The sequence below is a fragment of the Dicentrarchus labrax genome, unplaced genomic scaffold (genome assembly GCF_905237075.1).
Source record: "Dicentrarchus labrax unplaced genomic scaffold, dlabrax2021, whole genome shotgun sequence".
NCBI lineage: Eukaryota > Metazoa > Chordata > Actinopteri > Moronidae > Dicentrarchus > Dicentrarchus labrax.
Window position 1 is genome coordinate 9,038,395 of NW_026136704.1, and position 13,897 is coordinate 9,052,291.

Here is a 13,897-nt window from a genome sequence, read left to right on the forward strand (position 1 = left end):
CATCACTTAAAAATAGTTTGGTGTATGATATGAGGACAGACTGTATTTGAAATACATCTTACTGCACTTAATACTTAACTGAGCTTTAATTATTATTTATCAAGAATTCTCCAAATTGATGCATATTATAAATGCATATTGAAATCCATGGACCACTGAATCAAACCGGTGACACTTTTTGGCTGTGGTTTTCTAAAACATTTCCAGTGTTGCCCTACTTTTTATTTCTGTTCCAGGAGAAAAAGTAAATTTATGGAAAATGCAGTGCATTTATATAGCACCTGCCTAGACTTCCGACCACTCAAAGCGTTTTACAGTACATGTCACATTCACCCATTCACACACATTCATACACTGCTTTCAGAGGCTGCCATGCAAGGTGTCAACTGCTCATCAGAAACTAACTAATTCCATTCACTCACACACATACACACACACCCATGGCAAAGCACCAGGAGTAATTTGGGGATCAGTATCTTGCCCAAGGGCAATTCAACATGCAGAGGGAGGAGCAGGGTATCGAACAACCAACCTTCTGATTGGTGGACAACCTACTCTACCTCCTAAAATACCAACAATGAAGTCTTTATATGCATGGCAAATATTTATTGAGGAGTCACTAAATCCATTAAAAAAACTGCACGGTAATTAAGTAGAGTGGTATGAGAGTTATCCAAATTAATTGGGGTTAATTAAAGGTTGGGCCTTTTTTTTGATTGTAGGAGGATTTCTATTGCAGTCAAGCACTTAATAGAAATATATACAAGCTCTTGTAAGTACACACAAACACACATAAAACCATCGCTGTGTGTTCAGCTTTTCATAAATCCAGTCAGGGAGGTCCTGTGGACTGACCAGTGGTTTTTGCTCCCTTTTAAACCTTGTGCCACACTCTGTACATGAACCCTGAAGTCTAAGTAGGAATCTTCTATTATTAGTGCAAGATACAGACTAACATGGATTAAGCCGAGAAAGAAATCCCAGCGGATGTTTAATACAGGTTTAATCCCCGCCAATGAGATTGGCCCATAACCTACTTATCAAATCCACAAAGGTGAGTTGAAGTGTAAACTGAGGTCACTGAGGAGGAAGTTTGTCTGTCTGTCGTACAGTACCTGTCCCAGACTATCACAGTGTCTTACCTGCTCCAGTTTCCAGTGGAACTCGGCCGGTCTGAAGGTGTCCACCTGGGTGAAGTCTCTCCTCAGCAGGAACACCAGGCGGCAGTTATGGACATACAGCGAATAGTGATGACGGTTCATCTCTGTGGGAGGGAGGGAGAAAGAGGAGTTAGACACCAGGGACTAAATCATCACACCTACTCACTGTCAGGTAAACCTGACATAGAGCTTTATGAAAACTCTCAAAAGTAGGACAGCAGCACTGCTTCGAAGGAGACCAACTTTCTAAAGGTCATTTCATGTAATTTTTCACTAGAATTCTTAACAAAAAATGCAACGCGATGGTGTAATTTATTTTTTTAATGCTGGATTATTACAGAGCTCCAAATTTATAATACTGTTCACTGTAACAGCATTTGAACAGAACATTTCCCAAAGGTACCTTAGGATATTTTACAGTATCTATCAGGTATACCTAAACAAATGATGAAGATGATAACACACAGCACATTAAGTTATACATTTCACTGTCAACTTATATGTATGCAGAGAATATTTGCATGTACATGTTCACATCTTGTGGGAGCAATTGTCCTTTGTATCCACTCTTGGTGACCTTTATTTCCTCATTTGGTGTTTGCCATTGTATGGGTCCTTAGCCATTGTCTTATCATGTAGCATGGAGCTGCTTCCTGTTTGCTATCTGTTGCTTAAACCCTGTCCTCAATTAATCTATCTCCTAACACATTGTACGTAAAACTTAAATCAGAGGCTTGGTTGGGATTAACCAAATTGATTTATGGTGTGTAGTGTTTACATTTCAAATTCGAACCATCATGGTCAAGTCAGACGCAACCATGAGAGGATCATAATCTTAAAGGATAAGGATGGTGTTATTCCATGTTTTTTTACTGTCAGAAAATCCAACTGAAGGATCAAAACCAACAAGGAGACAGACTGTCTCTTAATACTGACTTCTCTAACTTCAAATCAAATGAAATCAAAATCAGATCAAAAAATGAAGTCAGCTTCTGAAACAGCAGGGCACTGTTGATTTTGACAAATGCTACTCACACAGGAGTAAACAGTGCATTTGTTGTGGACTATTTGCAGCTACGGATTAATACACATTTGTTCTAGTGCGTATTTATGGCAGCAGGTTGGTGTACATATGTGTGATAAAGTAAAAAGGAACTACAATGCCCATGTTCATTTTAATAAAGGAACACGTCACCCAGTGTAACTGCATGACTCGATCATGTGTCTTTGGGCAACAATGGAGTTCTAAGGCACAAAGGGATAAGAGACATGGATACCAGGCTTTGTCTACACAGATGATACAGGATTTGTTGACAATAAGGGAACATGAATATCAATGTCAGCCACTCACCAGTTTTGTCAGAGTTACAGAGTAGTGTCTCTTTCTCAGCTCTGAGCCCTGGACTGGGCCCATGCTTCATCCAGGTTGCTATGGTGAACTGGTCTGTCAGATTCTGGGGTACAACCCAGTCCGGGATTTTAGCCGCCTGATGGCCGTCAAACCTGAAGATCAAGTCACTGTCCCTGCCGCTGTCAGTCACCAAGGAAGCTGTCCAGTTGGTGGCAGTGCTGGGGGCAGGGAGAAGGTCAGTGCTGCCTGAGGAGGCCCCTGGGGTCATCACCGTGGGAACAAATAAGAGGTGCGACAGAAGATGTGTCAATAACAATTAGGCCAGATATGCGGTGTATATTGGCCTAACCTTGGCTATGATTACTTATGAGTAAGGCAGATGGCAGGGCTTAATATGTAATCAATGGGCCGAGATGGATAGAGGATGTGGGTATTGATTCATTGCAAATGAAACTGACTTTCAAAAGGAAAGAGATGTGAGTCACCGTTCACAAATTCAGAGCATAGCTTGCCACTAAAATGTGCCTCTATGGAAACAGAGAGGACATATTGACCGAGTACTATGGTGACACAAAGCGAAAAGACACAGCAAGGACTTGGTTGGGAGGACAGCACGTAGTGTGAATCAGCCAATCATATGAATTGTTTACAGCTGACACTTGTTATATGATCCCAATATGTCTTGATAAAACACACCAATCATTACGGCACTGCATTGAGTCATCTTATTCCCTATCTCTCCTTCCCTTTTAAAAGCAACTCCATCATACTTTTGACACAAACCCTCAATACGTTGAGACCTGAACGATCTTTGTTTTCACTTGACAAACGTTATTTTTGCCATGTCGCTCACCTTGCCCCTGGATGTATTTGACATGCCCTTGCTGATCTATCTTTCTGTGTGACAGTGAAAAATACATTTCATGCGTTTAAACCACATTTATAAACCATTTGTAACAGCTTATGGATGGTAATAAATCAAAGTGGTATGGGAACCATGCTGTTCCGAGAAAAAATGGGCAATGTCAGATTTCACCACGTTTCCCTTGTCCAGGCAAACAATTGCAACATGCATCTGTTCATTCCTGCTAATAACACAACATTAGCACATTAACTGATGTTTTTCCCCATCTGTAAAGCTCTGTTTTTCTCCACCTCATACGCATGCCAGTGTCGACGTTCAGACTCCAGTAATTAGATTCCCTCAGTAAATAAATACGCATCGACTTCTCCAGCACCCAGCTGCAGCCTTCTCTTTGCCCGATGTCTTTGTACATTATCTCAAATTGATTGTGCTTTAAAAAAGCAATTACAATTTATTCTATTCGCTATCAGATAACGATTATGAGGTGCCTGAAAAGGACTCTTTAGCGGTAAACCATGCATGGACCGGGAGCCAGGGGAGGTAGGGAGGGGACGTTATGCATTCAGATGAGCTGGAATGGGGTTTGTGAAGGCCGTTAGTCAAAGATGATGACTCCAGCCCCCCTGCTGGCGGCCCAGTGTGGGCGGGGAGGGGAGAGCGGAAAGGCTCGGCCGCTTTGTTGCTGCTCTGGGCACCAACACGGCAGCTCGGCTGTTCATCAGTCACTGAGGAGAAAGCGTGGCCGCATCTGAGGCGGCTAATGCCCTCACTCTGTCACATCATTAGTGACACAGCTTTAAGTTGCTATTCTGGTGCCTTCATTTAGCACAGGGGTTTACCAGGGACACAAGCGGAGATAAGAGAGCAACACGGACCGGGAGCTTTCAGATGTTGGTTTAAAAAGGGCAGAGAAAGGCGCCTCAGGCCCTGTCTGACCCTGGTACTCAGACCGTGGTTTCCACTGATGCTTTTAGCAGTAGCTTACTTCTAATTCACTGCACTAACTTTCAGTCATAAGTTATCTTTGATCAACCATCCACTGTATATTCTACATATCCACACCATCCCAATAGCGACAGGTCCAACTCTTATGTGATTTACTGCTACATGCCAGAAATGCACACTCAATCTAAGCTGCTTGTCATTCCGGTAACACAAGCATGACTATGGTGTCTGTTTTTTTCTTTTGCAAAACTAACCACAGAGTTTCTGTAGAGATTTCTCAGAGTAGGTCTCCCGGTCACAGCCTTTCCCGATGTGGCTCGTCTGCAGCTCCACTGTGGTCCTCACTGACGACAGTGGCCCGCCACAGGTCTCCAGGTGCATCTTAGGAAACAGCTGCTTACTTCCTGTTCCTGGCTCATAGTCCACTCGCTTATTCCAACCTGGGAAGAGAGGGAGATGGAGTGGTAGTGTTAGGGATGGTAGAGAGGATGAATTTAACTGCAGTCTTCTGTATGGAAACACACAAGCCTGCTGCAGATTACTATCTGAAATTATATCTGATTATCACAAGTTGTTGCTTTTGTTACTGCACGTTGTTCACCTCATTTTGTTCATTTAGGCTACCATCAAAACAAGACTCCATTTCCAGTTTTTTACTGTCACTGATATTTCTGGCATCGCAACTCAATATCCTCCTGGCAGAATGTGCCCGGCTAATGAAATTGCTGCATTGTTGTTGGAGTGCAGTGCAGTACCTGCATTAGCGGCAGTAGTCATTATGCTGTCACTGTCTGTCCTGTCAGCTGTGAATTGGGTTTTCTGTCCAAGCAGGCTATTATTTTGTGCGCCGGCAATGCTTCTGCTTTTCTCTTCATTTTATTCCAGCCTCTGTGGTGTGAATTTGTGTTTGTCTGCACAGTCTCTTCCAGAGATAACAAGAGAATGAACTGCAAAATTATGTTGTCTGTTTAGTGTTTATATGAGTTTTGTTTACAGTGAGCCGATCTCACTCATTATCTCAGTTTCAAACAGCGCACTCGGCATATCCATAAATGCTGCCAAGACAGATTTCCAACATTTGCACAGTCAGATGCCTGTCAGTCTGATTACCTTCTTCTGTCATACAGCGGCATCATTGCACCATCACTGTATGAAACGTTCTTTAACAGCTAACTATACCACCTCAAAATTCTATCTATCTATCTATCTATCTATCTATCTATCTATCTATCTATCTATCTATCTATCTATCTATCTATCTATCTATCTATCTATCTATCTATCTATCTATCTATCTATCTATCTATCTATCATTGGAGCTGGAGGTATAAGCATGAAGCTGAGATGACACTAGAGAAGAAAAAAGGGAGCAGCTCTTTGTTGCTCACCAGCCTGTTAAATCTGCCATGTTCGCTTCCTCACACACTCACCACCTCATGCTCAAACACATACACACACTGCATCTGTTTTGTAGCTGATTTACCTCCTCCAGTCTGTGAGTGCTGTGGGCTGCTGCAGCGCTGTTACTATGGAATTGTCAGTGGCTGTGATGAGAATAGGCAGAAAAAATGGTGCACACTGAACGAGAACAAAGACTTGTGCATGAACGCAAAAAAAAGGACACAAACACAAAGGGCTGTGCTGATTTATGCGTTTTTCTGTAACCCACATTTTTCTTTTGCAGACAATTACTGTACATACTGTATACATAGCTATGTCCTCCCACCTGTTGATTGGCCCTAATTATATCACCATATTCTGTAGTCCCCTTTGTGGCTTTAACGCTCATAGCTAGTAAGGTTCCACCAGCTGATGCTTCAAGCGATTGGCCCAGGTTTTTAGAACCATAGGCAATATAATATATAAGAACCATACTCAAAGCTTACAATGATAGCAGACAAACAGCAATCTTTATTTGTATGACGGCAAAGGAGATCTGTGTGAAGAGCAATAAAACAAAAAAATCCAGTTTACTTTCACAGCAGAAGTTCATCATTATTCTTCCACTGGCCATTGCTAGAGACCTAGATACATTTAATTCCATTTGAGCTGAATAAACAGCATCTTCTTCCTGTTTTCTACCATTAAAGGAATAGTCTGACGTTACTGGATCTCTGGCCAAAAGTAAGATGAGAAGATTGATATCACTTTCATCTGTATGTTTGATATATAGCTGGAGCGAGGAGATGGTTAGCTTAGATAAGCATAAAGACTGGAAACAGGGGGAAAGAGCTTTTTTTGCAGCCTACTATAACATTACAGTAATGTTATTTATTGCAGGGTAATGATACTGTATAGCAAGAATTCCCTACAAAATATAACGAGACTAAGATATATAGGATATAGGATGTATTGATCTTCTAATATAACACTCAGATCAAATCAGATGTATTGCATTTAATGTAAAAGGCGGTGTAGATGCCAAAAGAAAGCATTCTCACTAATAATCTTCTATTACAATAACTGATGTAATGTCTCAAAATGAACACAGCAATGAATAGTTGATAAAAAGGGCTACAGTCACCTTCAAATCAAGTGGGTTATGTGTTTGCTGAATCTGTTTTCTAGTCTTTGTTTTTGCTGTGCCAAGCTGAGTAAAGGAATGACGCTGCACCTTTCAGATTCAGGTTGGAGAGAGGGCGTAGCAGGTGCTCTGGTAATAACATACTCCATCGACAACTGGGAGTCAAATGACCTGTCGAGGACTTGGCTTTAACACTGCCTAGCTGGCTCCACATCCAAAGAGGGGAGGGGAGAACAGCCTGGTTAAGGATGCACAGAAAGGAGTGAGGAAATGTGGAAGGATAACTGAGGGGTAATGGGTGGAGGATGTAGTGTGCATATAGGGATAGCTGTGAGGGAAACCTTGGGCTGAGCTTGTAAGTGGGTGATTAAGGTTTATGGGTTAGAGAGCATTTGAGGGATAGTGAAAGGTGATGACTCTGAGGTGGTTTCACTCTCAACACCTCTTAATAGTTTTTAATCTCATGGAGTGAACACCTGTAGTCTATTTGTGTAGAGGGGGCAGTGACCAGCACTAATCCGATACCTTCAGATATATGGATACATAGAGAAAACTGTTTCCAGCCAGGGCACGTAATTTAAATTTATACTCCAACTGAGCAGCTGTCATTGCCAGTTTGAAGAAGAAAGAGTGAGCCTATCATACCATTTACTCACATTTTTCCACTCGCTTTTAGCTATGCTAGCTGTGTTGCTCTATGGAATGCATGTTCCTCAGAAGACGTATCCTAATGACTTTTTCTGTCCATGATTTATGATCAAATAACTGCAAAACTAATGACATTCTTATCAGCCTCAGCTGTAGCCTACTTTATGTTTAGTGCTAAGTAAAATATGCTAGCAAGCTCACACGTTCAACTAAGATGGTGACCTCAGTAGACATTAGCTGCTAAAAATACAGTAAGTATGTCAAAATTCTATTTGTGAGAATGTTAGCATGCTCAGATTGGCATTTAAATGGTAAATAATAAACGGTACAATGTACTTGTACAATGCATGGAATGGCGCCGGCGACAACAGCAGCCTGTCATGGCAGCTCCTATCATTGTTGTAGTGTTCGAGTGTTTTCAGTGTGTTTTTTGCTATTTTTAACTGTTTTCTTACTTTCTTACTATTTTGTTCACGTCGCCTAAATACTTTTTGGGCATTTTTGAGCACTTTTTATTTTTTGTTTGCACGGGTCTCCATGGCGACGGCGAGTCGCATTGTTTACACCTGCGACCAGATGATCGCCCTGAGGTACCCTGGCATCCTGACTGGAGAGGGACCCTCCATACCGGAGGAGCTGAGGAGGTGAGGCTGCAGAGCGGGGGTTAAACGGAGGATGAAGAAGAGGAGGTTTAAACCCTACAAACGTGGCTACACGAGCAGATACCGGACTCCAACGTCACCATTCCCGGCTCCCAGACGGTTCGAGCCGACAGGGACACCACTGCGACCGGCATGAAGAAAGGAGGGGGACTGTCCGTGCTCATAAACAACAGGTGGTGTAACGCCGGGCACGTCTGTGTGGAAGAGCATCTGCAGCCCGGACATCGAGCTCGTCCCCGTCGGACTTCGTCCATATTATCTGCCACGGTGGCTTTCCAGTGTTATCATCATCCCTGTCCATATTCCTCACAGTGGTCTTCATCATCACCATCACTGTTTACATTTATGATGTCTTATTTATTCTCCTGTACAGCACTTTGGTCAACTTTGGTTGTTTTTAAAGTGCTTAACAAATAAAGTTGGATTGGATTGTATAATGCCTTTCTAGTCTTCTGACCACTCAAAACGCTTTTACACTACATGCCAGATTTGCCCTTTCACACACATTCACACAGCGATGCACAGCATCGGGAGCAATTTGGAGTTCAGTATCTTGTTCAAGGATACTTCGACATGTGGCAGGAGACTACCCACCCTGCCTCTGCACCACAGCCGCCCCTTACAACCTCACAAAGAGCGGCTATAGACAATATGCAGAGTAACTCCCTAACCACTATGCAGGGTTTCCTGCAGCACTTTGCAGTGCACACACAACTACCGCCTTGTCTACGTTGTCCCAAAAAAAGAAAAGTATATCCGCCGTGTTACTCTATCCTGTTTTCTCCCTTTCATTCCAAACCGCGTTGCGTTTACATGAGGTTGTCTTATAGCTATACGTTTGATGATTGCACTAGAAATTCACTCGCATTGCACACAGCCAAATGGACAGAAAGATGCAACCAAAAATTGCGGGCTTCTTCGTACGATGAAGCAGGCCTACCTCACCATCCGCTCCACCCAAAACTCCAAAATCCTCAGGAGGTTCACATACTTTCAAGCAGTTCTGTATGTGGCTGCTTTCATCACCAACCAGCTAACCCCTTCCCCGCCTCTCCTATAAAAGCTCTCCAAACTGTGGCCACAGCCGTTTTGATATTCACCGGAGACTCGGCTTAGCTAACATTACAACACAAGTAACCTACCACACAGAAACTTTTACAAACGGCTGTGAATTTGCTTCTAGTGACAAAGCTCCAGCGGACTCTCTTTGTTCCAGTACACAGAGTCTGACAGCAGCTGTTCATGGCTGGTTAGCTCGGTTAGATCTGATTACCGGGAGCTGTATTCTTGCTACACTAAGCGGTGGTCAGTCTTTCACTCTGGCCAGTGTTACCTCCCTTGTCACACACTGTGCCAATTACACACAAAGGTTTACTGTAAAACACTAGGTGTTGGGCTCATGAGTGACCCCACTGTGACAGAAGCAGATGATGAATGTAAACAGCGGGTGTGAAGTGCACCGCCCTCAAATATAATGAGGAATGGGCCGGCTGGTAGGGGGTGAGTTACAAGGTGCAGCATATCATGAAAACAAATCAGAAGACCGAATACAGTAGCAAATGTTCTTTCACACCAAAAGACACATTTCTTTTTGAGACACGACTTCCTTCCATGGTAAAACCTGAGGTAGGGGATGTTGAAACAGTGTGGAAGCAGAAATATGAGCTGTTAAGAAAAAGAAAAGAAAATGGAAAAAGATATACTCTCAACACGAAGCAAAACAGTTTACTCTTCATTTATAGCTTATGTTACGATAAGACTCATACAAATGGCCTCATATCACTGATAGATATCTGGCTGTGGCATTTATCTTTAATAATGGGAAACACTGCAACAATAAAATTGAAAAAGGTTATTTGCCAAAAACCCACTGGACTGTACTGAAGTGTGTTTACAGGGACAAAACAAAGAAACACATCTATGTCTTGAATCTGTGCCCCAAATTTTTGATAACGGCACCTTTCGTCAATGTTTTGATTTCTGGAAGATAAAAAACAATACCACCTTTATCACCATCCTTCTTCCTGCCATAGTTTTTAAGCACTGATGCGCTCCTCTCACAGGGGCTTGTAAATGAATTTAATACCAATGAATAACACGTTCTCTTGCTGTACAATGTTGATATTCTGGCACCCCTACCGTGAAACTTTCTGTTATGTAAGTGAGGCATTTATTTCCTTTCTTTTTCCTTTTTTAGCCAACAGTATATAACGTAGTTATCAGTAGCTTCACCTCCACCAGCTACACAACCTGAATGCTATTAACACATTATTAAATCTGTAATGATAATCCAGTAATACAACAAGACTGTCTACCCAAGAAGAATGACAGCATTTGTTTCAGCAAATGCCCCAAAACGACAAATGTTTAAGTTCAAGTGACAAAGACCTCTAGCAGCTGTAGTAATGATGGGAACAAAGGAAGTCGGAGGAAGTCAGGTTGGATGCCAAAACATCAACATAGACTAAAACAGACCGCTGTTCATTTCCGTATTCATCCAACAGTCCTAAGCTTAACCAAATAGTTGTTACTGTAACCAGAACGACAAGTCCTCTAACCTTAATGTATTATGTCATTTTAAGTCAAGTCATGACCTTTCCTTCTGAGAAGGGACCAAAACAAACTAAAACTACTCCTTATTGATACTTTAAGTACATTCAATTATTTATTGCAACAGAGTCAGTGTAGTATTGCTGGTTTTACTGAAGTAAAATATCTGGATGATTACTCTGCCACTGAATTCTCATTTAATTAATTTGAAGGAGTACATTTTCCTCTTAAGTAGCACAGATAATGTGTTGCTGATTATTTTCCTACTACATAATGTGTTATTTGACACTACTGTGAGCATGGTCAAAATATCATGATGATATCCTGTGATTTCCAGCCCTATTCAACATGTCTACACACGTTTGAAGCTTTATATTTGAGTCAACTGAAAGAATCCCATATGTTTTGCATTGCTGTTCTTGCAAATGTCTGTACTTAGCCATCATAAAAGAGTCTATTTCAAGGTCTGAGATCATGTATGAGGCAGTGGTTCCTGTAATCTTGCAGAGCCACTAGAGCTACATTTGTGTCCCTGCTAAATAATTTAGTCCTATTTAAGAGTCTCAGTAGGACACTGCTGCTGCTGCTGCGGATGCTTTCACTCGCAGGTGCTGCATGAGTTCCCAAATACACTAACAGTACAAATGGAGTAAAGACATTTACACATATAGACATACATTCAAAAATCACACAGTAAGAACTGGCACGATGTAATTTGGATGCCTATATACAGACAGACAAAACTACATTCAGTACAGACATATTCACATATAGGCTGGCCACCAATGCACAGGCACAATAACACACACACTTGCACTAAAGCTCAGCTGTCTCAAAAGCAGTGTGGGTTTACTAGGAAGCTATTTGGTCTCTATTGAGTTGTGTGCTTTCCTGCAGTACATTGAACAGAACTCACACAGCGAACCCAAGAGTTTCATTCTTTGTGAATATGAGAGGAAGACGAGAGGCAGCAGAAGAAGAAAAGCAGACATGAAAACAACCATGTGGAGCTGGTTCACCAGTGCAGAAGTAAAAACTCCTCATGTTCGCTGTGATCATTAAAAAAAAGCCAGCAACCCCAGCTTTTATGTGTGCAAGTGAGCAGGTTTAGTAGATTTCACATGACAAGATGAAATTCCTAAATGTGCTATTGTCAACAGAATCACGATTTAAATTAATGATCATCAGCTTTCTCTACAGTATATATTGTGGACATGGTGCTACAAGCTATTATGACCATACTGTACAGTATACAGCATGGTCATCATTGTTGTTTGTCACCTGGTTTGCCTCTTGTCAAGGTGCTTTTAAAACTATGGGAGTGCAGATGGAACCCATGCATCCCTCAGGCAGCTGTATCATGGCTACTGTGTATTCAATGGAAGGGGAAAGGCCTTAAAACCTAAGTATTGATGGCATTACTGGCCAGAGTCAGCCCTCACAGTAACCAAGGATAAACTATGCCTTAATTACATTTCACTTTGGATTTGGATGTCAATTTAAACATACATAGATGTGTCATGTCAAATGAAAAAAAAGCACAGTAAAAGCACTGTATTTAACAGCATTAATGAGGGCTCCATTTCACTTAGAGGAGGTTCTGGCATTATGTCTTAATACATTTTCATTTCACCTGTGCTTTTCCTGCTTTGACAAGTCAAAATGTCTGGTGTGAAACACAATTTGACTTCGTCATAGTGGAAAAGGCAAATTAACTACTATAAAAGTTATTGATGGATTCCACTGAGGCCATAACAATGAGTCAGCATGCATAACACCAGGTCTCTGAACTGGAAACGCTAGAAAACAATAGTTAATAGTACATGTTCTAAAGCAAGCAGATGTGTGCATTCACTATATTAAGCTCACTTCATTGATCAGTTCAGCGTGGCTATTTAAAGTAGTATGAAAATATAAAGGCGTTAGTATGCTTCAAACAAACTGCTTGTCAGATCGTCAAACAGCATTTGCCACACACACAGACACGCACTTTTCTTTTTTAAGCTGCGTTGTAACTTGTAACTTTCTGAACCCCATAATACAACAAGCACGGCCACTTCCTGCAGCGACTGGACAGGTTTGTGGAGGTGAAAAGTTATGCAAGATGTGAACTAGCCTCCTTTTGTCTCTCTAACCAGTTTTAAACAAAAGCATGTTCTTGTTATAATTCATAATTCATTTTTCTCATTTAACCCCTGCGGATCCTTGAGCTCTTATCCCGTATTATTTGTTATGTATTGTTTTGTTATATTTTGTAACTGCCGTGCACTCAGCATGAATCTTTGCTGCCTACTTGGCCAGGTCACCTATAAAAGATAGCCGTTATCTCTACTGGATTTTTACCTGGTAGAATAAAAGATAAAAATCCTAAAAAAAAAAAACCCTTCTATCTCAAGCTCTTTTATTTATTTTTTTATTTTTTTATTCTTCACTCAACTACTTCTAAGGAGAATACATGCCTAGTCTATTTTTGACTGAAGCTGCTTCAAAGAGCAGATTGAGCTGTCAGGAAGTCAGACACAGTAATGGCATAGGGCGTCCTGTGAATTTTCAAAATAAAACACCCTGTGCAGACTCCACATCTCAAAAACAGTTAAAAATAATCCATTTATTCATACATAGAAACACAAAAATAAAGGAAATATGACCAAATCAATAAAATAGTCCATGAAATCGGGTTGGGAAAATGCTCAATCAATCAATCAATCAATCAATAAACACAACATATGATGATTTTTAAAGTTTTTGTCATTGGCTATTCATTGGCCTGCAGTGAGACAGACTATTTTGTCTTCCTGTTAGATTATGAGAGATTTACCAACACATGGATGTGATGCTGACACAAAGATGATCTCTCAGGTGTTCTGTGTTTGTATGCAGAAACTCAGACACACACACACAGTGTATGTGCAGGGGATATGCCTACATACACTACTGCCTCTGTACAGACATATAGCTGAGGTAAGTTTTCACCATCCTCCTGAAAACGAAGAGTGTGAAAAGCAGAGAGTGAGAGATGGTGAGGAAGGGAAGATGGATAGAGGTGCTTAAGAAAATGATGCATCATCACACTTTCACGCTGTTCGCCGTCTCTAGAGGGTGTGGAAGTGTGTGTGTGTGTGTCATCAGTAAGTATGCACATGCTTTGATATGTGTATGTAGATGTGTGGACGTGTAGGATGACGGTTATGT

General features: G+C 41.4%; 1 protein-coding gene across 1 annotated transcript in view; it reads right to left on the bottom strand.

Moving 5' to 3' along the window:
• LOC127362019 (calsyntenin-2-like) overlaps window positions 1–13,897 on the bottom strand; it is a 241,269-nt gene that overhangs the window by 59,246 nt on the left and 168,126 nt on the right. The window contains exons 6-8 of the mRNA XM_051397268.1: window positions 4,576–4,761; window positions 2,512–2,769; window positions 1,143–1,264 (exon numbers count right to left, since the gene is read on the bottom strand). Of these exons, the coding sequence (XP_051253228.1) occupies window positions 1,143–1,264; window positions 2,512–2,769; window positions 4,576–4,761 (566 nt within the window). The remainder of the gene's footprint in view (window positions 1–1,142; window positions 1,265–2,511; window positions 2,770–4,575; window positions 4,762–13,897) is intronic.